The sequence below is a fragment of the Rhea pennata genome, chromosome 12 (genome assembly GCF_028389875.1).
Source record: "Rhea pennata isolate bPtePen1 chromosome 12, bPtePen1.pri, whole genome shotgun sequence".
Taxonomy (NCBI): Eukaryota; Metazoa; Chordata; class Aves; order Rheiformes; family Rheidae; genus Rhea; species Rhea pennata.
The window spans coordinates 23,075,005-23,101,144 of NC_084674.1; the positions used below are offsets into that span (position 1 = coordinate 23,075,005).

Sequence of the window (26,140 nt, forward strand, 5' to 3'; positions counted from 1 at the left end):
GTGATCTTAAGGAAGCAGCCTGGGGTAATTAGGACTCACGCTCTAGACTCTGAGACTGGTGATCTCGACACTTCCCCTTCCTTCACTAGAAGCTGGTTCATAGCTAGCATATGTAATTCTTCCTAGAAAACACATTATAATCCCCACTTAAGGCACAGAGTGTTAAGAATAAAAGAGAAGTTGCTCTAGCTTGATAAGCAGAAAGCCTCAGCTTTAACGTCATTGCCTGTGGAAGAGCTATATAAACCTGGCCTTTCCTCAGCAATGCAGAGAAACGAGCCAGGCTGCTTGCTGATGAGCTTTCCTGGTTGTGTGGGCAATAAAACTATTTCAGTTTCTGGTTTGTTGTTGGTTTTTTTTGGGGGGGTAGAGGTCTATTTTTTTCTTCTTTTTTTTTCTCTCTTTCTGATAAGTATGAGGCAGATGCCACCAGAAGAGAACTGGAAGACAGGGGGAAAACCGTGTATACAGTCTCTGTTTCAGCCTACTGTGCACATGATAGACTAAACTAAAGCACCTGCAAGAAGCTTCTTTACTCCTCCTGGTTGTCATAGTGTTCAGTAGAGCTGCCTTTTCCTTCTTTTAATATCACAGGCGCAGCAGTTCCTGGAGAACTTGCCAGGAGATTTAATAACCACCCAGTCAGACAAAGATGTGTCCTCACTCCAGCCTTACAGTACAGAGTAATTTCTATTTGCTGAAGTCTACATAATGCATCCCACAACGGGGGTTTCTCACAAGACCAAAAAAATAGTCATAGGAAGCAATGTTTCAGAAAAACATGTCACTGTATTTTCAGCTGATAGTGGTTTTTTCCTCACTGTAATTGCTATTTATCTCCACAAGATGTTGCTATCAAAGAACTAACTTCTGTACAAAGCACTTTTGTGGGTAAATAAGCTCAGGAGACTGTAGCTTTGGGTAAGTATTATTCCTCCAAAATATGTCCTCCCCAAAAGAAGAAGATTCAATGACATCAGATTTCCTAGTTTTCCAGATGAGAGCAGACTGAGATGTTTCTTTTCATTTTTGAGAAGAAATGAGCTATTTGAAAGTCTGAAATGGCTTTGATCCCAGTTATTGCTGTGACTGAATTGCCACAGCATAGCAAAAAGGCATGAAAAATCCCCAGTCTGAAGCCAAAAGCAACCTTTTCTATTTAAACAGTAGTGCTGTCTCTTTGTAAATCAGGTAGCTGTGGTATCTAAGACATGATGAAATTAGGAATGGCATGTCCAAATTGCATGCTGGCTAAAATACTGAGCCTCACGGGCTTAATACATCAGTTTAGAGACTGTTCTAGTCTACAGACTATTCTAGTTTAGGGACTGTCTTAAAGGGCTGTTTTTGGTAGAAAGAGGATTTAATATTTAATTTGCAATTTTAGGGATTTCTGTGAGGATGCAAGTGCTTTGCCATAGCAGGCTCTTAGCCTCTAGTAGCACTGGCTTGTCCAAACTTCAAAAAGCAAACATCAGTAAGTAAAGAAAGCCTCCTTTTTGAGCAAAAAGGGGTCTCTCGGCACAAGTGCTGCCAAGGGCCTGGCAGCATTTCCTCTGTCCATATCTCCAAAGTGTCTAATGCAGCTCAACTTGCCAGGAGTGCAAAGAGGAGCTGCAGGATCCACGGTGTCATTTTTTGATCGTACGAAATGTAATTCCCCGGGAGATCTAAAGCTGGCGCTTGAAAGCAGACACAACAGCTATCGAGGGAAATGCTTCCACAGCCGGACAGAGGGACGCTTGCAGATGAGGTGACCACCCTGTGCTCGTGTGCCTTTTTGTCGTCGGACAAAATGGGGTTAAATTGTTAACCCAAGTGGTAACTCCATGATGTGACCGACCCAGCATGCCGGTCCCTCCCTTGAAGCTTGTCAGAGGAATGATTAAGCTTTAAGCAGCTTAAGAGAAGGCTATTGCACAAATGAATGTTGTTGGCTTTGGACGAACTGGGTTTGAGTTGGGAAGGCTGGGCTTTGCAAATGCAGGAGCTTCCGAACGGGTGCCCCCACGCAGAGGGTTGTCCCTTCGGACACCCCACCAGCTGAACCTAGCAGAGCCGTTTGGGTACTGGAGCACCTAAAGACTACTTTGGGACCTGCTGAGGGTGGTTAGAATGACACTGAATAAGCTCTAACCGAGCAAAACTGGAGCAAACATCTGGAGGAAGTGATTAGGAGTCTAATACAAGAGCACTGGGTACTTTAAGCTGTTACTTAATAGTATCAGATTGCCACATTGCTACTTCTGAAAACAGTCTGTTAAGGAGACAACTTGAGAAGACTTTCAGATACTGAGAAATACTGCCTTGTCACTCGTTTTAAAGATTTTCATCACATGATGTTTGTGTTTTGCCTGGGCTGGAGACATGCTTTACACTCAGAAAACCTATCTAAGAAGAAAAATCAACACACAGAGCAAGAGAAGAGTTTTTTTTTCTTTTCTTTTTCTTTTTTTTTTTGTCCTTTAGACTAAATCTGGTTGTGATCATGCCAGCGTCAGCGTACAGTGAGGCTATTTGATATGTGGGCCAGTGCCGGAAAGGCTTTTTTAAAGTTTATGGTGGGTGAAATTACCAGCAGGGTGCTATAAGGCCTTATTAATCACGATTCACACTGTTTTTTTAAGGTCTCTGCCCTGCTTAGCTTTGCTCCTGGTCATTGGCAGCCCAGTGAACTTGGCTAAGAGCATATCCAGATAATATCCGCTAGTGAACCAAGAAGTTTGGAATTTTTTGCAGTCTTTACTATTTCCAAGAATAGAGCCACAAATTGCCTTCTGCTAAGTGTAATGTGCTAGCGGCTGTACTGCCTGGCTGCCTTGGCTTTTGGGTGCGAGTTCCACAGACGGATCAGAAGCTGCGAATCCGTGCGGGAGATTCTTATTTCTCAAATTATAAACTACAGGAAAGGGCTGAGAGAAGAATGTGGAGAGAAGCTTTCTAAAGGCTCTGGCGCCCCGTGGCTGTGAGCTGGGAGGAGGACGATAGTAATGTGTTGCAGAGAGAAGGAAATTACCATGCAGGACAAATAAAACGGTAAAGACGGGCAGAAGCCTTGCGAAGGAAAATGAGAGCAAGCTGCTGACTACGGAAGAGTGTTATTGAAGATTTCCAGCCTGGGAGCTTACAGTAATATATAGGTTTCCCTGAGATTGCCACCATGGGAGGTGATGTAAAGCCTAAAATGGTTGGAAGCCAAACCTGAGGGGATTAAACAAAAAAAAAAATCGCTGTGTTCCTCTGGGATCTGATTAGCCCCGAATGAGCGAAGCGAGTCGAAGGACAGGGCCCGCCGGTAGCTGACCTCTGCGGCAAGCCTGCGAGGGAGACTCGAGGCCGAGCAGCCGTGGGGCCGCGGAGCCGAGCCGCTTTCAGTCCCCGGCCGAGCGGCCTCCTCAGCCCTTTTCAGTCTTTTCCCAACCTCTACAGCTCCAAAGGCCGTTGCGTTACGTAAAGCAACAAATGCGTTACGTAAAGCGACAAATGTATTTTTAACCCGTAAGGCACGCGAACTCTCGGTTCTTCCCAGCGACGTGAACGCAGCTACGTTTCAGAGCGCGACTCATCTTTGCGGGTACGAAACGCTGAGCGTTTCGCACCCGCGTAGCTACGCGCGCCGGGCGCCGGCGATGAGTGACAGTTGCTGGGGGAACGGTCGCTTTTCATGCCCTCAGCGAGCATTCGGCAAAGAAACAGCGACTGCGTATTTGGCAGGAAAAAAAAGAAAACAAAATTTTGCATTTAATATCGATGCTCTGGTAGCCCCGGCTGCGGCCACGCAGCAGTGCTTTGCTCCGCGGGCAGTTTCGATCGGGGGGTCGCGGAGAGCCGGCCGTGCTCGGCCCCCGGCTCCCTTTTCCCGGTAAAGGGAAAAAAACCACGAGCGGTGCCTAAAAATCTCCCCGCTCGGCGCCGCCGCGGCCTGCCCGCCCGAGCCGCGCCGGGCCGGGCCGCGCCGGGCTCCCCTCGGCGGCCCCGCGGCGCGGGGAGGCGGCGCGCACCTGCCGGGCCGCCGGGGCGGGCCCGAGCCGCGCCCCGCCCCCGGCGCGCCGCTCCGGGAAGCCTCGGCTCGGGCCGCGCCGCGCCGCCACAGGCAGGTAACCGCGCCGAGGGGCACCCCCGGCGCCGCACCGGCCCGCGGCCCCTCCGGCCCGCGGCGCTGCCCCGTCCCTGCCTCCCTCTTTCCCTCCCTCCCCCCCGCGGCGGGAGCGAGTCGCCCCGCTGCCGCCGCCGTGGGGTGCCGGCGCCGCCCGCGGCTCCCCGCGTGCGAGGGCGGCGCCGCGGCCTCGTGGTGGCGGCGCGCGGAGGGGGGGGAGGGCGCTGAGGCTTCGCCGCCGGCCCTGCGGGCGGCCGCCATTTAGTCCGCGGCCTGCCCGCCTCGGGCCCCGCGCCCGGCCCGCCCCTGCGTGGGCAGCGCCTGGAGCCCCTCGGGCCGCTGGGTCGCTGGGGGCGCCGGGCCGGGGGGCCCCGCACGGGTTTCCACACAGAACAGGTTGTCTCCGCCGCTTTGGGGGGCGAAGGCAGCGGCCGCCTCTTTGCTGCGTCGCGCAGCGCGTAGCTGAGCGGGACGCGGGTCGGAGATCTGGCCTGGGCGCTTCCTGCGGTGGAAACGGTACCGCTTCGGGAGGGTTGGCTGGTGCGCTGGAACCAGAGCGACGGCTTTGTAAAGCTAAGCGATGGCTGCGCTCCTGAGGTGAGCCTCCATTTTGGGGCCCTTTTAAGCCCAGTCATCTCCTTGAGGAAGGGAGAAAAGCGGTTAGGTGGGGGCACGGTTAATTCACATAAATTGCTCATACTCACCTTTTTATTCAGGACTAAATGGCGAGCAAATGGACTTTTTGAAGGCGCCTCTCATGTAAGAGAAGGAGGATAAGCCCCAGGGAGTCGGTTGGAGGCCTCCCTAAGGTCGAGCTCTTCCCTGATATGGAACAGAGTGGAGGTGACCAGGAAGCCCAGCCGGAGGGTCACGCAGATGGCAAGAGCAACCTAAAATCCTTGCCGGGGGGAGCTGCTCATGTCAAACTAGAGATAAAAAAACACGCAGTTACAGACGACTACAAACTCTCCAAACGGGTGCTAGGGTTGGGAATTAACGGCAAAGTACTGGAATGTTTCAACAAGGAGACAGGACAGAAATGTGCTTTAAAGGTATGTAGGGTTTGAGTTTTTTCTTTTTATCCTTATATGTTTGGGAGCTGGAGCTCACGTCTTCAGTCCCCTTCAAAGCCACTTGCTCAGATTTCACAAAGAGGCTTGCACAAAGGAGAACTTGAATATGTGGCAACATTTGCTCTTGCTTGCAGTGTTGTAGTCCAAACCTGAGTCTTTTCCAGAATGTTCTGTGTGAGTTTCGAGGAGAATCTATCAGTTTTAAATAGGAACATGAGAATTTCACAAGAACAGAAAACCCACCAAAACCAAACAAAATAAAAGGGCAAGGTAGGGAGAAGACAGTCTAGCTCTGTTCTCTGAGCAATTTTGCTAGGTTTTGAATGAAAATACTGTGCAATACTTGGGAAGGAAGTTATTTTAGATCTTGTGCAGTGAAACAGGCCTAAACTGGGGAGTACTTAAATGTTTGTTGGTCATCTGGCTTTCCCCTCTTTGAAGATTTATTGAGGGGCGTTACTGATTGGAGATGCAATCTTGACAGGGGCAATTTATCACAAATATCTGACTTTGGAGGGAGGGTTCCTTCTGGCATTTTGATGGGCATTTCAAGTTGTTTACTGTCTTATTCTCTATTTTTGTCATCTATTTCCAGGAGAGTGGTATCTGGGAAAACACAGATAATGTCAGTATTGACAAATAAGATCTGCTGTTAACTGAAAACCAGTAGATATTTATGGTGATAAACATCACTTAAGCAAGTAGAGTGAAAAACATTCATTAGTGAATGTTCAGTTTACTTGCCTTTTGCTCCGCAGCATTTGAACTTGAAGCTTTCCCTGATGATTTTAGACCACATCAATGGAGAGGAAAAAAAAAAAAAAGCTCAAATGAGGACCGGGAGAGTCCTGTTTTGTAAGCCTGAAAACAAACTGAAGTAATAGTGAGTTACTTAGGAATGCTACCAAGCCCTTGCTGCAGCTAATCTGATTAGCTTTCAGGTACTCTTCTGTTTCTTAAAACTTTAAACTCCACATACGTTGACAGAAAAACAAGTCTGTTACTTGTCAACTGGAAGATCTGCCGAGGTCTGGACATGGTCTTACCTGTATCAGGCTTGAACTGCTCTCTCCAGCCAGGTTCTCATTATACGACAGACTGGAAATACCTGGTGTTTTGCAGAAGTTTGTCATAGGGAAACTGCAAGTTTTGGGAAGCGGATTGGGAGCAGTGGAGTTTTGTGCCTAAATAGGGGTGTGCCAGGTCATTTACAACTCTGAGCTGAGTGTATTAGTTGGATCCTTCTGGGAAAACGGTCAGGAGCAAGGGAATTTGTCAAAGTGCTATCAACAGTGATTTCCATATTTAGGGTACTGTGATGAAGGACACGGTTAGTACTGAAGGCGCTTCCACTGTTCTGGAGACTTCAGCAGGTTCACTGCTGATTTATTTACCATTCAAATTGTAAAGGTTTTGTTTGCAGTTGTAAGGGCTGGAAACTTATTTTAAAATGTAAGTTACCACTGTAGAGCACAGTCCAGTGGCAGTGGATGTGTTCCAGGGCAAATTCTGTAGATCTGGAATCAAATCGAAAATACATTCCTGTGGATACTAGCACCTGTAAAATACCGTTTCAGCTCAGTGCCCAGAGTTGGGGGAGAGGGAGGGATAAGAGAACTAAAACTGCTGTATCCTGACAAAATATCCTACCTCTGATGGAGAGGAGGAACCTATAGCAGATCATCTAACACCACCTTTAAAATTTTTCTTTTTAGCACTGATTGAATTAACTAATTTTTTTCAGAACTTCTAAAATGTATTAGGAATGAGCCCCCCAACTGTAGTTTTGTCCATGATAGCTATATATAACTGAAAGTGCATTATATGTGTTTTTCCCTCTCTGCCATCCTTCCCCCACTGCCAAATATGCGCACTTGAGAAAACTCTGCAATGGCCAGAAATATTAAGATGTTTGAATTCTCTAGGGAGTTTAAATGGCAGATAATAGTTTGTTTCTTTTGTATATGTATTTCTTGCCATTATGAGTTTAAGTGCGGAATAAAAAGTTAAATGTGCAATTAAGTAAAACCACCAGCAGCCCAGAGAATTTGCTATTCTCTTCAAAGATGGTCTAATGAGAAGATTACTCAGCAAGGAGGGATAAAAATTATGTTAGGTTAATTGTCAGGAATAGAAAGCTCTCTTCCTAGCCCTTAAGGTATTTGCAAGGATGAAAATGTTCAGAGGAAGTATTTCCATTGTTTCTTGGGAAACTTGAACTGTACCATGCAAGTGTCTAACCATCTCCAGATGGGACTTAAGAGCAAATCCTCCAAATAAAACAGTTATGGAAAAACACAGGAAACTTGGAAAAAATTGACTCAGAAGTAGCTTCAGTATGCAGTTCTCTGTGTAGGGACACTGGGCCCTGGCATTTCTGCCTTACTGTTGCTCAGAATTCCTAGTTGCAATGAGCTGGGGTTAACATGCACGTACAGGAATAGAAAGTGGAGGCCGATGAAGCTATCATAGAAAGACCTTTGATCTGACAGGTAAAGAGAAGAGAAACATAAAGATTGAGTTGTAAGTGGAATGGGGAAAAAAGGAAGGCAGGATGGATTTTTTCTAGAGGTTGCGTGTGCAATATGCATGGATATCTCCATGTATGTGTGGACAAGTACTTCAAGTGTGAGCAGTGTGCTCACTGTAATTGGCTCCCGGGGAAAAAAAAATACACCAGTCCTGCTGTTGAAGGTAAGATATAATAAATAGTCTGTTCCTCTTTACACCAAATTTACTCATTAAAGCAGCTTCTGACTTGGCAGATGGCACTCCTTTCTGCCTGCAGGTTTTCTTTTATATGGGAACAAAGCCAGCACAGCCAGGATCTGGATAGAAATTACTCAATGGAAGGAATTTGCACAGAGGTACTCATGAGGAAAGGGGTTGAACAGGCAGAAACATTCATCCTTAGAGCCATGCATCAGTCAAGCACTGCATACAGTAACTGGGAGGTCCCTGTTGTCTCCTTTAGTCTATGTCCAGAGTTGGAACTAGTTAGAATTTCACTAATCGTTTTAGAGTGGGAAAACACAAGACATCCTCTCAAAGATACTGCAGGGGCTCTAACAGTAGCTTTGGTTATTTTTCCTGGAGTATTATGTGGCTTAGGTAACTCTGTTTGGCATTGAGATCTGCTATGCATTTTCAAATGTGCTGTCAGCTTTGTTTCTGTTAAGATTGAAATGCCACACGCACTGCTTTCCTGGTCCAGAAAAATCTAATCTGGTTACTCGCTTAGAAGCATAATGATGCGTTGGCTGAACAGCCCTGTTGCCAAATAGGGTAGACTGCATGGATTTAGAGGGGTGGAAGAGGAAACAAAACTGGTCTGTAGGACTGTGGCCTTCTATAAGGCACCTGTGTTTTGGTCTCTCATTCCCTTGCAAATAGAAAATTTTGGTCTCTCATTCCCTTGCAAATAGAAAACCTCAGCTCTCTTTCTGTGGTCGATCCAGAAACAGCTGTCGAGCAAAGCTGTAGTCACTTCTATTTTTATCTCATCCTCAGTAAGCTGCCCCCTTCTGTTCACTTTACCTTTTGGGGCTAAAATTTAACTTCCACTCGTTCTTTTAGCAGTCTGAATGTTCTCTGCTGTTTTTCACACTGCACCTTCTTTTTAGGGAGAGAAGGAAACTGAAATAGCTGACTGCCTGTGAGGATAAATGTGGACTCCTGCATCTTGCCTTCCCATAAAGATCCTACAGTTCCTTGCTCTTTTTTCTACTTTTCTTCCTTCATTAGTTTTTTCTTTCTTTCTTTGTACAAATTCCTGTTAAATGACATCAAAATAATGTTTCAGTGTATTTGGTGGCCCATATTATTTTTGTGAATGCTGGTAGAGAGGGTTTAGCCAAAGGTGGGATCAGGCAAGAAGAGAAGAGCAGAAAGCTTTCTGTTGCTGGGGTATTTGGACTTTTCTGCATTTCCAAGATTTGGGTGGATGTTTCAGGCAGAGGATGTAAAAACAGTGTTATGTGTCCTTGGCATACTACTCACCTTACGTAAACAGATGTTGCCCCTTTTCCAGGAGTAGAAAAGGGAAGGACGATTCAGACATAGAAGCAAAGCAAAGATCGTTGGAACCTCAGAAAAATAGAGTACGTAGCTTTATGGATGTTCTGGTACTTTTGTTAAGAAAACTTTCCTCTATAACAATCTAGCAGACTTAAAAGTGCTTCTCCCTAAGCACCTGTGCGCAGTGCACCGTATGCTGTGGCTGCTTTCTGGTCCTCAAAGGCAGAGTATGTGTGAATGGACCTGTGCAAAATGGCTCTTGGAAACTGCACATAGGACTGGATCAAGAATATGGTTCTGCTTTCCTGAGTGGAACCACTGTGGAGAAAAATGCTCACTTTGCATCACCTGAATTTTATTTATTCTTGAGCTATGTCTCTGCGTCTCATTCAATTTTCATGTTTCTGATTAAGTTAAATATTACTGCTTCATGTAAGCTAATTGCCGGATAGTCTGTCTTCAGTTATTACACTGTGAAGTCAGATTTTTGACTGCTCACAAACAGGAGTCAAATTATCTATGTTGTAAGCTATCTAAAAAGCTGATACTTCTTAAATACCCTGCTTTTTGCCTGAAATATGAAGATGATCAAGGAAAAGAATACAGCAGATGAGGAGGCAGTGCATAAAATGAAAGTTATTTTAGGCTGATGATTGATTGCAGAAGAGGAAATGTTAACAAGTTTTTTGGATGCTATAGATTGCATTTTTAGAAGAGAAAAAAAATATGCCAAATGGGGAATGAAACATTTCAACATTTTTAGAATAAGGTAGAATGTTGTGCTAAGCTAGAGTGTGGTGGGAATTGAGGGAATTGCCAGTTAGCTTTTGTGTCACTTTTACTTGAGTGAGTATGTGTTTCAGGAGGAATTTAGCACTTTCAAGAGAAATGTTCTGTAGTTCCATCTTACCTACCATATTTTGTAATCATGCAACCTATTTATACTGGTTTATCTCTTGCTACAGTAAATTCAGTGTCAGTAACAGTTGAGTAATAAGCTCCAGGAGCTATGTGTTGGTAGATCAAAGCCCCATTCAGTGTAGAATGAATATGAGTTCAGAAAAGTTCCAGTTAAATTTTAGCCCCCAGTATATGGAGGAGTACCAAAAACAGAGATACCATGGGACTGGTCCTTCAGTCAGTCTTTCAGTGCCAGTCTCAGTGAAGGTTATGTAAAAATGTGTAAAAAACATAACATTCAGTCCGTTAAAAAGTGGGTTGTTTCTACTGCTACAGCAACTGTTTTTAAACCAATGAGTAAACCAGACGGCTTGAGTTCTTTAGTAATTTGTGCCTTTTTGGGCCAGAATGGCACCTTCTAGGGTGTCAGTAGGACTCTTAATTTAAACAAGGTGGATTTTATCTATTTACGTTACAGATCTGATGCTCTTGACTGATCTTCTCCTTATTTGAAATGCATATAATAAATAATAATAAAAAAGATAGGCTCAGTTCAAAATAATAAAACTCTGTGTAGTAAATTCTTACTAGGTTCAATGGCAGTTCATTAGGCCTATAAAATGAAAACAGAAGGGCAAATGCAGTAAAACCTGTGAGTCATCTGCAAAAATGAGCTACACTGCTGCTACTTTGCACCTGCAGTGTTCTCTTGTGCAAGCTGGCACAAGTTATGCCCTGATATATGTAGCAGCAAAGCTCAGGAAGATCAAGGTGTGTTCCTCTGCCTTCCCACAGACTGAAAGATTTGAGAGAGTTTCAGTGAGTATTATAGGTATGTGTCTTATTTTGACCTAGGGGAAGGTGCTGAAATGAAGTACGCATGTGCGTGGAAGTCAGACCTGACTAACTGGCTGACACCCTCTTTGGAACAGAAGACCCTTCTCTTGATTTCTCCCTCCTCCCTTTGGAGTCTGAATCCTCCCATTCCATTTAACTAAAGCAAAAACTCCCTAATTCGTGCTGGCTGGAAGTCTCAGTGCAGATAACTGGATTTTGCAAATCAGCTTTAGAGCAAGGGAACAATAAGCAATAATTTTAAAGTTCATTTACTGGTCAAGTGTACTTCAGCTTCATTTCCTGATGGTAATTCTGCCTAGAGAGTTGCCCAAACTAGAAAAACCTGATACCATTTTTTATAATTTGGGAAGAATCAAGACCACACCTGAATGTCAAGGCTCATGTGCATCTTTTTTTAAAAAATCTTTCCTGACAGTACTCTCAGTTTACACATTCTCAATGTGTGATAGCACCCTGTGTAAAAGCAACCTGGTCTCATAAAAAGTGACTTCTCATGACAGCCTGCTGCCCATCAAAACAGGAGAAAAAGACTTTTTTCATGCTGTGTTAAGTTGATGGAAAGAATAAAGAAGAAAGGTGTCACTGATACTGGGAAAAAGAGCTTATATGGGCCTGAGAAAACTTAAATATATTATTTTTTTAATATAAGGCAGTTTCATTCAATCATTACTCAATACAGTAATTTGAAAGAAAAAATATATATATTACTGATTTAGTCACATAATCATATGCAACACCTTGCATCCCCAAATGTTTTTGCAGTTACTATTTGCTTAGCCATGAAAAAATTCCTCTCTCTCATATGTACATGCATTTCCTTCTTACGGAATTTTTTCCACCTTAAATATCACATCAGAAAGTTAGCTTTTAGGCTCAGATATAATAGTCAACCAGCTCTTTCAGTACAGTAGGGCTTGTGAACATGGCAATGTTCTCAAAAAGGAAGGTGGTAGAGATGAGGCCAGTGATGAAGCAGAGAGGAGGTGATGTACGTATCTAGTTGGAAAACCGTGAGAACTTTTCTGTTATAACCAGCGATGGTGTGGTCTTTCTGGATTAGAGCGTATAAATTGCCTGGATTGTAATACTTTATGCACAGACTTTCTAAGTATTTAAGATGATTCAAAGCTCCCTAAATGAGATTAAGCTATAATGCTGCAGCATTTTAATACCTCAGAAGTGAAGGGGGAGGGAATTCTTGCTCAGCATGCAGATCAGGCTTGGCCTCCTGGCTCCTGAATCTTTGCAATATGGCATTTTGCACTGAAGTGGTCGTGACTTGTCTTAAGAGAAGAAGCAAATACCAAATGTGTAAAATGGTTATTTTTGCCCCAAAAGTTTATTTACTGAACTTTCTGAAAAGAAACAAACCACCCTGAATGTGCCATCTTTAAGAGCAATTTCAGATGTTCTGCGTAAGGAACCAATCTTATTGAAGTTTCTCTGCTCAAAGATCTTAAGTCTTTCCAGTTCCAACTCTGGCTCTTCTCCATGGGCTTTTTACCAGGATTATTTTTTTCCTGAATCCTCTCTTACGTGTGCTTGTGTTCCAAGTAACAGGCCCTAAGGCAGCCCTTGGGATTTGAGTCAGCTAGGGTTGTGGACAGATTTATTATGTCCATTGTAAGGGCAGAGCTTTGGAAAACTTTTTTGTTTGTTTTTGGACAGTATATCTAAATATATAAGTACATATAAAATATCTATAAACTGTTTGGAAGCAGCAGTGTGGAATGACTCATGCTCGGCATCCACTGAACTTTCTTGTGTGGTGAAATTTTGGCTGGTGTGAGTAGTTTGCCTAGGTGTGAATCAGCCGGGAGCCCTCAGGAGAGCACTTGAGCGGTGATTTGTAACCACAGTTGGTTTCTCTTACGCTGTGGGGTGGATTTGTTTTTTGTCTTCAAAGGAGAGCAGTTAAAAACTGGACCGTGAGCAGCTGCCGTGCGCACCCATGTTCTGTACTGAACTCCTGAGGGTCTGTGTACTCTTGAGTATTTAACCTACCTTATATTTCAGGGATGCCGAGTCCTTAAAATCCCATCTTCAGTGCCACAAGGCCTGGTGTATGGTACTACCACAGCTGCCACAATGTTCTCCTCCCTTGCAGCTCTGAGGATGAGAAGTATTACCCTTGTTTCTTTGTTTGATGGTAAGCAAAACCGAACATTATTTTTTTTTCTTGTTGAGGATTCATTTCTCTCAGGGCTTTATAAAGATTCCCTTTTCCCACATGTTGCTTTTAGTCAATGTGGCTTTGTGAAAAGCAGCCTGGTTTCCCCAGCAACGGAGTTGTTAGCACCAAAGATGTGGTTGCTTGAAGGTAGACGGGAGGGGAATGGGTTTCTCTGGCTCAGCTGCCTCGCCACGGCAGAAGCCCTTGCCGCACCACACTACAGTACAACTCCTCCTTTGTGGCTGTGAAGAGTGAAAGCTTTTCAGTTTGTTCAACTCTTCCCTTTCCAATCAATTTACAGTCGAAATTTGACACTTGGGAGCGTGATGGAGCTTGACATTTGCTTGATGCTTGGAAGCTTCCTGTTCTTTTAAGGCCTTTCTTCTGAAGGATGCTGCTCTTGTCTTCTGCGTTTTAAAGAGCCTTTCTGGGAACAAAAAGAGCACTTGCACACATGCAAAACCTGCAGCAGTAAGTTTGTGACTAAAGTGAGTAGCACGCTCTTCTTTTTCACTGGTGCTCAATGTCAGCTTAGGAATGGTAACGTGAAAAATGATCCATCCTTTTACCTTGCCCAGTAACATGAAGCCAGAAAAAAACTTGCTTCAGTTAAAGGGCATTGGATTTCTGAGACACCTGTTTCTTAGGTTGGGAGCGAAACATCTTTCTTACTGGCCTTGGAAAATTGCAGTGTTAAAAATATTTTCTTATATATAGATAACCTGTGAAATTCCTTGCTTCAAGAAGTTAGTGACAGCAATGTTACGAAGGTTTTGAGCAAAAACAGCACTTTTCTGAGTATTGTGAAGGTGAAAAAAATTATAGTTTCAGTATACTGTGTAAATTTGAAAGTGCCCTGTTGTCACAGCTTATAGTTACAAAAGTCTCGGATAGCTAATCAAAACTTGAGTTTCAGAAGGCATCTTGTGCTTTGCCTGGTGCTAAGCACGGTGGTGGTGTAGAGGATTTAGCTGTGCAAGCAGAGGGAGCTGGGGCTCAGGTCTCTGCTCTGCAAAGGGCTCTTACTCTGGGTAAACAAATATACTTGCGTAATAGTTTCACTTAAGGGTGTGCCTCCCTGGAGAAGTCCTTCTTGTCTAAACTAGGGTGTAGCTATCAAGTGCAATAGACTTTTCACGATAGCTATTCACGTTCTTTCTTTTTTTTTTTAATTTTGTGTGTGTGTGCAGTCCAGGCAGGAGAGCATTTCTATCAGGCCTGGTGCATGGAAGCACATGTGGTATAATGCTATTGATTTTTTTTCCCCAAAGCATTTTCTGCTACTTATTTTCACTTTTAACAGAAATCACAGTGAAAACCAACTGCTGAAGACTGCTAATTCCTTTTAACTAGAAACTGAAACTTCAGAGAAATGAGAAGTTAATGTTTTAAACTGGCTCAAGTACATGATTTCGTCATGTACTCACCTGCTGATACAGTTTTCAGTTCAATTTTTGAATGCTTATTAATAACTTTTTAAAGACTCAGCTTTATGACTGCAACTTAGAATAGAATTGCAACCTACTTTTGGCAGCTGGTTGTATTATTACTGTTCGTTTCTGTCATTTCTGACAAGTATCTTGTTCTTTATTGGAGTTCGTGGTGCACAAGGCAGTGTCACAAAGAGCCAAAGCCATTTCCCAAGCTTTCCAGCACCAGAGAACAGCGAAACAGATAGACAAAGTGAGCGTAGTGGATCAGGAAAGGTCAGTTAATTTAGAAACACTTTCAGTTTTAGTGAGTTATTTTCAGATGTGGAATTTTCCTGCAGTCTCTCAGCTTTGTAAGAACTTTTCCCTGTTGCTGGAATGCTATGATTAAAGGCCGTACGAAGGCAGGAGTGCGAGAGTGACTTTGAGACTGAGTCACGCTTCCAAAGCGCCAATTGCCAGGCACACCTCTGTTCTGGAAGGTGAGTGTGGCTGCCTTGACTTGGGCTGGGATTGGGGCTGTATGCCTGTTACCACTGGAAAAATAGGGCATCACACTCAACAGCTACAAAAACTAACCTCTTGCTGCAGTTGCAAGGAGAAGAAAACAGCAGGGGATCCCCTACTTTGCAGGGGACATTATTCCCTGCTTTAGATGCACAAAAACATTAAATGCTTATTCTCTTTGGTTGAGATTACCCCTGTTAATCTAATAATTACTAATATGAATCAAGGTTCTGATTTATGGTAGCTTCTTATCACCCAAGTTTCCTCACCTTCTCTGAATTTGTATCTTTCAAAGTTCTCTACTACCTCAGTTTTATAAAAGAGATCAACATAGTAGAGCTCCCTCAGATTTAACTAACCAGAAACAATTCAAAGGAGGCTTTATTTATTTATTTATTTATTTATAGTATAGTGACCCTGCTGAAAGATCAGCCTGCATTTAATTGTCTTAACTATTATGTGAAGGTTTGAACAGACAGCTTAGCTTTAATGAAAAGTAACAGTTAACTTTAATCAAGATCACGTATATTTTTCACACCACACAATCTGAATCTGTGAGTTACTCATCTGAGTTACCTGTACTTTTGCACTGCAGCAAATCTTTAGATTACTATACACGTTTTGTTGCATGATCATATGGGAATCTGTGCTAGTGTTTCATATTTCAGCATGCAGGTGTGTAGAATGACTGGTGCCCCTGCAACAAAACAGGGTGTTTATTTTCCTTTTTGTTTCCTTTTTAAGAAGAGTTATATTCGTTTATGAGAAAGCTTTGTAAATTTAATTAAAGAATTCATTGCAGTTTGAGCGGTGGATTGATCACTAGTTACTCCTACTGAGACATGAGGAGCAATGATCTCTTTTTCCACTTCAGTATGACGGATTGCTTGTAGCTGACTGGTTTTTTATTTTTTGCAGTGTGTATTTCTAAGGAGCCTGAAATCAGTGGTGGTATTCCCTGGACCTTTGATACCCTCTTCCATGCTTGAGAGAACTTCCTCAGCAAATACACATGATTTTTTTTTCTTCCATTCAGTTTATTCGATGCTTTTAAACTTTTTTCTTCTGTGTAATCAGAGTAGAACTTGATTTCCTTCTCTTCCACCCCAACCCTTTCCCATTTTTCATTCTCTGGAAGGATTACATTTTAACTGCTAAATGTCAGTAAATGTCAAATTTTCCTTCCACCCTATGACTTCCACATTAAAAATGATATGAGGGAAAAGAATTTGAGAGACATCCCTCTTTGCAATTTCTCCTTTTTCTTCTCTCAGATAGTATTCAATAAATACAAACTGTCTTCTGAAGTATGATAAGATTTATCTATGGTGAATCTTTTTTCCAAATGATTAAATTTTGAATTTTCAGTTTCTACTTTTTTCACAGAATCACAGAATGATTGAGGTTGGAAGGGAATTCTGGAGATCATCTAGTCCAACCTCCCTGCTCAGCAGGGTCACCTAGAGCGTGTTAGACAGGGTTGCACCCAAGTGGGTTTTGAATATCTCCAGAGAAGGAGACTCCACAACCTCTCTGGGCAACCTGGTCCAGTGCTCTGTCACTCTCACAGTGAAGAAATTCCTCCTCATATTTAGGCAGAACTTCCTGTGGTTCAGTTTGTGCCTGTTGCCTCTTGTCCTGTCACTGGGCACCACTGAAGAGTCCGACCTCATCCTCTTGACACCCTCCCTTCAGATATTTGTAGACATATTAAAAAGATCCCCTCTCAGTCTTCCCTTCCCCAGGCTAAAGAGGCCCAGCTCTCGCAGCCGTTCCCCACAGGGGAACATTAGCATTCCTTCGGTCCTCGGGCTCCTCTCCTGTTCTCCGTGACCTTTCAGAGATGATGGAGAGCGGTCTAACAATGACATCCACCAGCTCCTTCAGAACCCGTGGGTGCATCCCATCAGGGCCCATGGATTTGTGGGCAGCAAGTTTGCCTGAATGATCTCTAACCCGATCCTCCTCAACCAAGGGTAAATCTTCCTTTCTTCAGACTTTCTCTCTGGTTTCCAGGGTGTGGGGTTCCTGAGGGCTGGCTTTAGCAGTAACGCCTGAAGTAAAGGTGACATTTAGTAAGTCTGCCTTCTCTGTATCCTAGATTTATTTAACAATAAGACATTGAAAGAAATTTTTAAAAAAGAGTGAAACTGCTTTAAAAATAAAACATGTATTTGCAGCTGAACTTTTCCAGAGGTCAGGTAGAAGTGCCTTATCCCTCTACTCTCCTTTTTCTTTACACTTTATATTCTTTCCAATTAGTTGCAGTTTTTGAAGATTCATGAATTTTTATTTTGCTATTTGTATAGGAATGTAAGCTTTGGTGTGAGATTTGTGCATCTCCTGTTTTCTAAAATCATGGAGCTTGTTAAAACAAAATACAGAATTCTACCCTTTTTGCTTGTTTGTACATACCTTTATTTGTGTGAGAGTACAAGAGAGCCAAAATATATACTACTTAGAAAAAAGAGTACAAAAAAACATTGATTACTGGGAACAGTAGCCCACTAGAGACTAGTTAGTAACCACAAATATACAAGTAATTCGAACTTGCAGGATGAGTAACTAATACAAAAATGTTATATTCCTTTCTGCCTTTTTCCTGAAAAGTATGTTGGAGTTTGGCTTGGGTTAGGAATTCGATTTTGGCCCTATATTTGTTTTCTCACTGGCTGTGAATGATGGAAAAATAGAAGTCAGTAAGCATTGTCGTTTCCAGGAAATATTCAGACTTGTATGCATTATATATTCTCAGAGATATAGAAAAAGTAGTCCTAAAATAGATGACGTGCTGTTTCTGCAGTTCAGCATAACTATTCTGTATCTGGGCTTCTGATGACCTTACAGGAACCCAAGTTTCTGTGATTTAACGTCAGCCTTATGAGGGGTATGTCCCAATTCAAACGTCTGCTTTTTCTTGTATGTGCACACAGGATTCTAATTTATGTCCCCAAATTTGCCTAATGTGTGAGAGGGGGGAAATTTAGGATAAGTAAGGATTTTACTTAGCAGTATATACCAAACTTTACTTGGGTATTTTGTTTGATTTAAATCTTCCTGCTGGAGGTTCGGAAGAGCTATGAGAAAGGTTTACCCAGGATTTCTACTGTTTGGTTCATGTGCTTTTTTGCATGCAGTTCAAAAGCCTTGGAGAGCATTGGAAGAATAGTCTCGAGCACATACTTCCTTTAAATTGCAGGCACACATACTGCATTGCCCTATGTGGCTGCGTACCTACAGCGCTGCTCCGGGATAGCTAGTGCAGGCTCTACTCCAGAGTGATCCCTTGGAGGAACAGGCTTTGAAAACAAGGGAGTAAACTGAGATGTGTGTATCAGTTCTGTAAGTGTACATGTTCTCCTTTAATTTGAGTTTCCCTTCAGTCAGGTAAATCCTTTGGGATAGCATCTCTGTTGCCTCCCAAACAGCTTCTCTGGTGAGGTGACCCAGATATATGGGGGAGTAGGGAAGTTCTGGCCCTCTCCCCATGGGTGATAAGGCTGGGTCTGGATCCTTTCGGCTTAAGAGCTCTAACCTGAAATTGAATGCAGCTCTCAAAGACTGCAGTCTCCTATCAACTGATGTTACAGCATCTCATTCTTTCTGCTAGCAGTAATAATTTATACAATATCTGTAGCTAACTGGCTGCAAACATGATCCAGGTGTTAGCACTGACTTGCAGGAAGCTTGGCTGCTTGAAGAGCACCTCCCAAAGCCCCTTCTGCACAGGGTTGTACCTCAACCTGCTGTCCCTTTCTGTTGTTGTCAAACTGGGGTCTCCCTGCTGTGGCAAGACACCTAAATATTAAAAAACTTAATGTGGAATTCACCAAATCCTCTTAGACTTCTTGAGCTTGGCTATGTTTATTGAAAATATAATTTGCTAATTGCCTCCAGATGAAGGAAGCATGAAATAAACACCATTTAACTTCATCCATTTTGTTGTTAGCTTGAGATAGGAGAGTAGGAAGCAGCAAATTATTTATCCGTAGACTTTGTACGACAAAGAAATAAGGCATGTAAGTGATCTAGCATTGCCCAGTGGAACTGAGGAAGATAAAAACAGCTATACATGTACCAGGATTGAAAGAAACAGAGATAATGACCATTGCTGAAAAAGGAGAGCTGTCAGATAAATGAATGTAATTATTGATTTGATGATTTTCATTAATCTCAACCAAAATTAGAGCAGTGGGGAATGATATTTTTTTAAAAAAAGGAAAAAAGCAATATGGAGCACAATTTTTTATAAGATAGTGGTGAAATAAAGATAAGTTCTAGTTTTGGTTATTGAAGTCAGGGGCATTAAAAACATTAGAAATTGCTTTAGTCAAGCTTTGGGGTTTTTACTGTACCCAGTCTTTCTAGAGAAATGAGTCTAAATGTGAATGGAGCAATGATGAAGCTACAGTAAAGCTGTTGAGGTTTGTGTTATGTTCTTGATTCCTCTGATTTTGTAAATCATTTTTAAGCAAATTTAAAGGTACAGAATAATACCAGAGCAAAATAATACATCAGATGTTATGAAATCAAGAGAAAGTAGATGACGTGTATCTCTGCAGAAGGCAGGAGAACTAGGCAGAGGTAAAATACTGAGGATGAAGCTGGCTGATACTTGTGTGCAGGATTATTTCTTCTGGGGGTTAATTAACAAAAGCACAGCAGCACATCGGAAGTTGAAGAGCTTTCTGCGCAGCTGCACTTGGAGACCTTTGGTTATGTTTGGTGCATCAGGGTTCAGCTGGTTCGTTAGGAGAGTGGTGGAGCTGGAACTACTTGGATGTGTGGATATAAGTGCCGTCTGCACCCTGCAAATTTCAGCGTCAAGCAACAGAGAAATTGCATATCAAGAAAGTCAGAGAAACATCTGCTGTCTGATTGTAGATCGCGCTGCATAATGGGTGTTCGCAAGGAGCGGTGATGGCAGCTAAATATATACGGTTTGAGGCATCATCAGGGAAAAGTGTATCAGATAAAATACTGTTTGCTTTCTGATGTCATCAGCTACTCGGGCACTATTGGAGTGAATTGTGGAATGAAACAAAAATAAAAAGAACACGGGCAAAGTCATTGTCCTTGCTCAGGCAAAATAGGTGTTAACTCAAGAGAGGAGTTTCTCAGTCAAGATTTCAGGGCTGTGACTAATGCAGTGAGTCTTGTGCAAAAGGGAAAAAAAACAGATGTCAGGAGAAAAAAAAAAGATGGTACTGGGAGGTCAGTGCTATGTGTGCTCTCACCAGGGCGCTCTCCTGTGCTCCTAAAAAGATTCAGAACTGGGCTGGGCAAAGCACTTGCAAATGGTAGGCAGGGCCCATGGCTCAACTTGCTGGTAAGACTGCCTTGATCTACCTTGACTGTCCTATTTTAAGACTCTGCCAGACTTGAGTGGTGATATTTCCTGTGCTGAGCATCTGCCTCGGGTAGAATATCTTAGCAGGAACTGTTTGGGTAGAAATCTTTCCACCATTTGCAATAATAAGGTTAGAAGAGAAATTTATCTTGTTCACGTAAAATACAAATTGAAAAAAATTCAAGTGGTTTGCCTACGATTTTAAAATTGAATTTTATCAAGGGATGAACTTTGCTTTAGAACTATGTCTTGCACTGTCACTGTCAAAATCCTCACAAATTCAAACAGACTCTGAAACATTAAGGCTCAGCAAAGATGGTTGGCTTTAATAGTTGGCTTTCCCAGCGATGCAGCCTGCCCTAAGCGTGCCTCAGTCTACAATGGATGTGCCTTTTCCAGGGATTGAATCTTTTTGCTGCTGAAATCCATGCTGACTCTGGACGCTAGTACCGAGAAGAGGGGAACAGTCTCCAGTCTGACCTTTGGTTCTCCCAGTGGGCCCCAGCAGCACTGAGAACAGAGATCTAATGGCTGCCAGCATAGGAGAAACTGGGGCTTGGGAGAAGTGAGTGGACAAGGGTAGGTGACAGAGAATGAGATTTGCTGAGAAGCTGTTGCTGAAGGAACAGCCAGGACAGGCTGGAGGCAGAGGCTGGAGCAATGAGATGAAGGCCGGGGAGGAGTGAAGGCTGCATTTGGATGAGGTGTCTGAACGGAGGGGCAGGCTCAACGAGCCAGGAGTGGGGCAATGTGGAGGGTGTGGAAAGAAGCAGCCAGATGCTGGCAATGGGGAACAGAGAAACATGTCACAGGAACCGAGGAAAAATGGACCGAGTAAGGACTCGGGCAGTAGTTTCAAGGGGTGGGACAAGAGCTCGTTGGGCAGTGAGCTTGAGTAGGAGAGGAAAGTAAGATGAAGAGAAGGGACCGGCGGTGGAGATGGGATCAAGGGGGGGGGGTTTCTTGCAGGTTGTAAATGAAAAGCTGCCTAAGCATAGTGCTCATCCCTCCGGGCAGGACTGGTCCCAGAACCTCCTAGTCTCCTGGTGGCTCTCCAGTCACCCTGTTTATCCATGGCTATTGTATCGTGTGTTACTGTTATCACCTACTTTGGTAGCTAACTGCAGAGGTCTGTACAGTAGATGTGCAGGCTGCAGCCTTGCAGATAAATCATGGAGGAATCGATATGAGGATGCATAGGGATTTGATATTTTCAGGACTGGTTTGCTGTTGCTAAAAAAAAAAAAAAAAAAAGGCTAGAAAATCTCTCTCGTATACGCACAGAACTCCTTCCTAAAGTAGTGGTCTTGGATTATGAAACTGAGCATTTGGATATAGTAAATGTGAGGATCCATGTTCCGTATATACTCTGGCCATCTTGCACGCTGTATTTTCTGTCAGACTTCAGCTTTTTTCAGTGTACAGACAGAATGATTAGATTATTAAATGATTGGTTTCAGTAGCTGATTTCAGCTTTGTTGTTCAGCATATGGCCTAGGCTTCTTTACTTCAGATTATTCAAGACCTCTGAAAACAGATTTTTTCATTTTCTCCTGCTTTTATTGGTGCTTTTGTTATAATACCAGGATCACAGTAATTTTGATAAAATTACTTTAAAATTAGAACTCTGTATTGTCCCTGTTTCACTTACAGGGAGTAGAGGAATAACCTTCTAAAAGTAAAAGTATGCACTGATTTTGATCAAGCAGCACTCAAAATATAAGGGGTGAGGGGTTTTTTTTGTTTTGTTATGCGTTTGGGGGGTTTGGTTTTTGGTTTTCTTTCCTCTTGAGAATACTTAGTAGCAGACTATACTTCAACTCATCCGTGGCTTAAATTGGTAGGGCTATAGTAGTGAGCTTCCATGCTAACTTTAGGCAAATAGTAATAATTTACAAGAGGTCTGAGCTAAAGGTGCAGTGAATAATAAACATGAATTGGATGCAATAGACTTTCGATAATAAGCTAGTAGGAAATCCATGGCAGCAGTATTTATAGGTTAACAGTAACATGGAGAACTGCAAAAAGTAGGGAGAAGACTACAGCTGTCAGCTGAGTGTCCTGAATTTTGGAACAAGCAGCAGCAGACAAATATTCTCCAGGAAGTTTGCATAGTGAGAAGAGAAGATGCTGTCAAATGTGGCCTAGAAATCTGAACCAAGGAGTACTTCAAGAATCTACTACATCCTGTGGAGTATTTATAATCTATAAATCTGTGATCTGTAAATATTATGGTACCTGTACAGAATGGAACTTTAATTCACATTTCAAGTACCAGATCTTGGGATTTAAATGTCTTTCTCCTTTCAATTTCTACCAGCCTTTTGCTGCTTTTGGTTCTTCCTATTTCTGCATCTTCTGTTTCAGAATGTCTCTTACCTGCATTTCTTTGTGGCATCTCTAGGCATGCATGTCTTGTGTGAGCTTGGCCAAGGAGGAAAAAAAGACAAAACAAACTTTATAAAAATATCTAGAGAGAAATAAAAGATTTAGAAGGATTCCTCTCAAGGGGGGAATCTGGTCTGCAGCGTTACGTTTTTCAGCAGAGTATCGAAGACAACCGGCTGGGAATCTGCTAAAGAACTAAGCTGTTGCATGTACTACAAAACGGCGGAGAGCTGGTGGCCAAGATCTGCAAGGCTGTTGGGAGGAACAGAGCTCAATGCAGGTAGCACTGACAAGCTTTCTAAGAGGTACAGCCTGTACCCACTGTAGAAGTTGCAGTTAGCCCTTTTTTGGGCAGGCAAGGAGGTAGGACGAGAGGTTGTGGCTAGGTGTCCAGCTTATTTTGTTTCTATGCTTGTTTTGGTTGGTTTAGTTTTCCTAACTGATGGCCTAATTGCAATCTGAACCTGCGTGCTTGTAACTTGTGGGTGAGCCCTCTTCTCTGTTTAGCTGTACTGAACCTATTAATTAGGAAACTTTCTTTTTTTTCTCTCTCTTTTTTTTTTCTCTTTTTTCCTTCCTAATGCTGTCATGATGTAGCCAGCATTGAGGTTGTGAAAAATATGCACTTAGTCATTTGAGTAAGAGCCTAAACTTTGGTTATGTTTCTGCAGCCAAGGCTATTTCTAGTCTTTCTTAAAAATATCAGTTACAAAAGTCTTCTCTCTCCACATTTAGGAAGACCCAGGATCATTTCAAGTTGCTCATGAAAAACAAGTGAGTAGCCATACCCATCTCAGGTAGCGGTTCTCGTGCTGCGCTGGAATCTGAGAAATGGAGTGCTGTCCTGGTTTTGCTGGGGTGGTGGTGGTGGCGTTTGGTTTTTTTGTGTGTTTTTTTTTTAATTTATTTTTGTCTCAGTAATGAAATTGAAAGGAGCACAGCATGTTGTAGACTAGCCAAGGGCTCTCTCTTTAGGCGATGTGAGGGGTCAAATAGTGAAGTGGAAGACGTCTGGCCTAATTCTGGCGGAACAAGGTTTTGAAAGTGGATTTTCGCATCCAGACTTCATAGAGAAATCACTTGCCTGTTATCTGATACACAAATGTGTGATCTCTTGCTGGTTTTGAACAGTAATTCTATCCAGAACCTAAGAAGGTTTTTTTTTACTGAGCTGCTGTATATCTTCACATGGAGACTTTTAGCTTGGACTGAAATAGTTTTAATTTTGCAGCTGGAGATGCAGCTACTGATGGGCAGTTGTGAATTCTGGCAGCAACCCTGCATGCCCTTTCCCCCAAGCCCCCTTCAGAATATCACAGCTTCTTAGGCCCTGGGAGCTTTAAGATTTAATGCATTAAGGTTTGAAAAATGGCACTACACTCTGGAATAGTTGCTATCATCATTTGGTATTAAGAAGTGTTTTATAGTGATTGCGTTTGCCCTAGTTGAGCTGGTATCACATAGTGGTATGACCCATCTGTATCACAGATGCACATACCACTGTCTTGTTTTCTTACCAGATCTGCAGGGCTTCTCCTCCCTCAAAACAGAGCGATGGGAGCTAAGGTGGTGGTGGTGATAGGGATGCTGGCGTGCTCTTTGGAGCTGGTCTACTGGTGGCTATAAGCAGCCCTTATAATTTCCATTAGCAGCTCGAGGTGGGGGAGTGTCACAAAGGTGCCTGCAAACTTGAAAAAGTTGTCACCCTTTCATCTTATGACGAGTGAGTATCAAGTGTTGAGGGTAAACCAGGAGATAATTTCTAACAGTTTTCAAAGTGGCAGCTGTTTGAAAAAGTATTGTGTAGCAATATGTGAATAAACACACAAGTATTTACACATGGAAGTTGACTGTTGAGTTGAACTTCCATATATGATTAACACATGAAAATTGAAACTGCCACTACCCGACAGGTCTTGGACAAGATCCTGCATTAGGTCTTAGGGAGTGCTGTAAGATGGCCAAGATCTCCAAGTTCCTTACCTTTCTGCTTTCTGCTGGGTGATGCGTCTCTCTGTCCGATGGGAAGAGCATCATGGCTGACTGCCTTCTCCCCTTGCCACTGCCTGCTGTGAAGTGTTGAATCAGATCTGCTGAGAGACTAGCAGCTGCACCACTCAGGCAATCTGTTTCTCTGTTAACATGGCTTTAGTGCGGGTATGTTTTCCTGGTTCCCTGATGCGTCATGTCCAGGAGAATGATACTAGATAGCACATCACTTCTGTGAAATTGTCACTTCAAAAGTCATTAGCATGTTCACAATGCTGCTGCATTTCCACTGCTAATTAGAATAGGGCAGGTGACTTTTGGCCAGAAAGATCTTCTGGGTTTGTTTTCTCCTTTCCTCCTCCCCCTTGCCTCAAGCTAAGACTTCTCTCTTTCAGGCACACTGACTTGTGGAAATAAGCCAGCATTGCAGTGCACCACAAACAGAGACTGCTGCAGGGAGAGGAGGGGAGGGACTGTGTCCTAAGAGTAGGAAATGGATATATGTTTCCTAGCTCAGCTTGGAAGGACTGAAAGGCTTGAAATGCCTGGAATGATTTTTGCTCAGCAGTGCTTCTGATACATCCCATTTTTCTGACTGCAGTCCAAAGCATGATGCAATTTAAGTTGAGGCGTCAAAACCTTAGATTTTTTTCAAATGTTCTTGGGATCCTCCTCCTCTTCCTTTTGCATGCATAGTCATGAAGCTGCCAACACAACACAGAAGTGGAAAGGAAGTCTATTTAGGAATGTGAAGGAAGCACTCTTGATTCTGGCAAAAAAATCCATTTGAACTGCTCTGTTCTACCTTTGTAGTGGTGTCTGACTGCTTTTCTATCATCTGGTTGCAGGGGATGTGAACCAGTTATGTTCTAACATCTGAACCACTGGATCATGGATTTCAAGGAAGGAAGCCTCTGCTCCCTTCTCTCAGTCCACCACGTGTCTTGATCCTGAGTAAATGCTCAGAGGTCGCTAGGTGGCTAAAAACTGGAATATAGTGAGCAGCAAAATCCGAAGATGTTCCCTGCTGGCCCTCTCTGAGAGCTAACTTGGAGGGAGCCTCCAAGGGTTTGTTGCTTACCCAGGCATTGTGGGAGCCCTTGGCCAGCTGAGACCTGGGAAGGGGGAACTCAAGCCTGCAAAGGAATCCACTTCTCTGGGAGAGGTACTTTCTAGGGGGCATTTTATGGACCTTCAGTTGTCCTGGGAGAAGGTGATGGCCTGGATGAGCTGGGACAACAGCTGAATGGGTCTGGATGAAGAAGAAGAATCTTATGAATGAGCTGTGGCTCAGAAAGCCTTTAGACTAGGAGGATGGGGCATTTATGCGGTATGGGGATCTTCCTCAAAGGCAGTGTG

General features: G+C 43.2%; 1 protein-coding gene across 3 annotated transcripts in view; it reads left to right on the top strand.

Annotated features, from left to right (window-relative positions):
* The first annotated feature begins 4,055 nt into the window (after window positions 1-4,055).
* The window catches only part of MAPKAPK3 (MAPK activated protein kinase 3), a 46,824-nt gene continuing 24,739 nt past the window's right edge, over window positions 4,056-26,140 (top strand). Inside the window, exons 1-2 of one of the 3 annotated variants that reach the window (XM_062585375.1) lie at window positions 4,056-4,097; window positions 4,813-5,148. In XM_062585375.1, coding sequence (XP_062441359.1) covers window positions 4,924-5,148 — 225 coding nt within the window. In that variant the 5' untranslated portion in view covers window positions 4,056-4,097; window positions 4,813-4,923. Of the gene's footprint in view, window positions 4,098-4,627; window positions 4,694-4,812; window positions 5,149-13,030; window positions 13,094-26,140 lie in introns of those variants that run through there. The other 2 variants (XM_062585374.1, XM_062585377.1) reach the window with 2 other exon arrangements.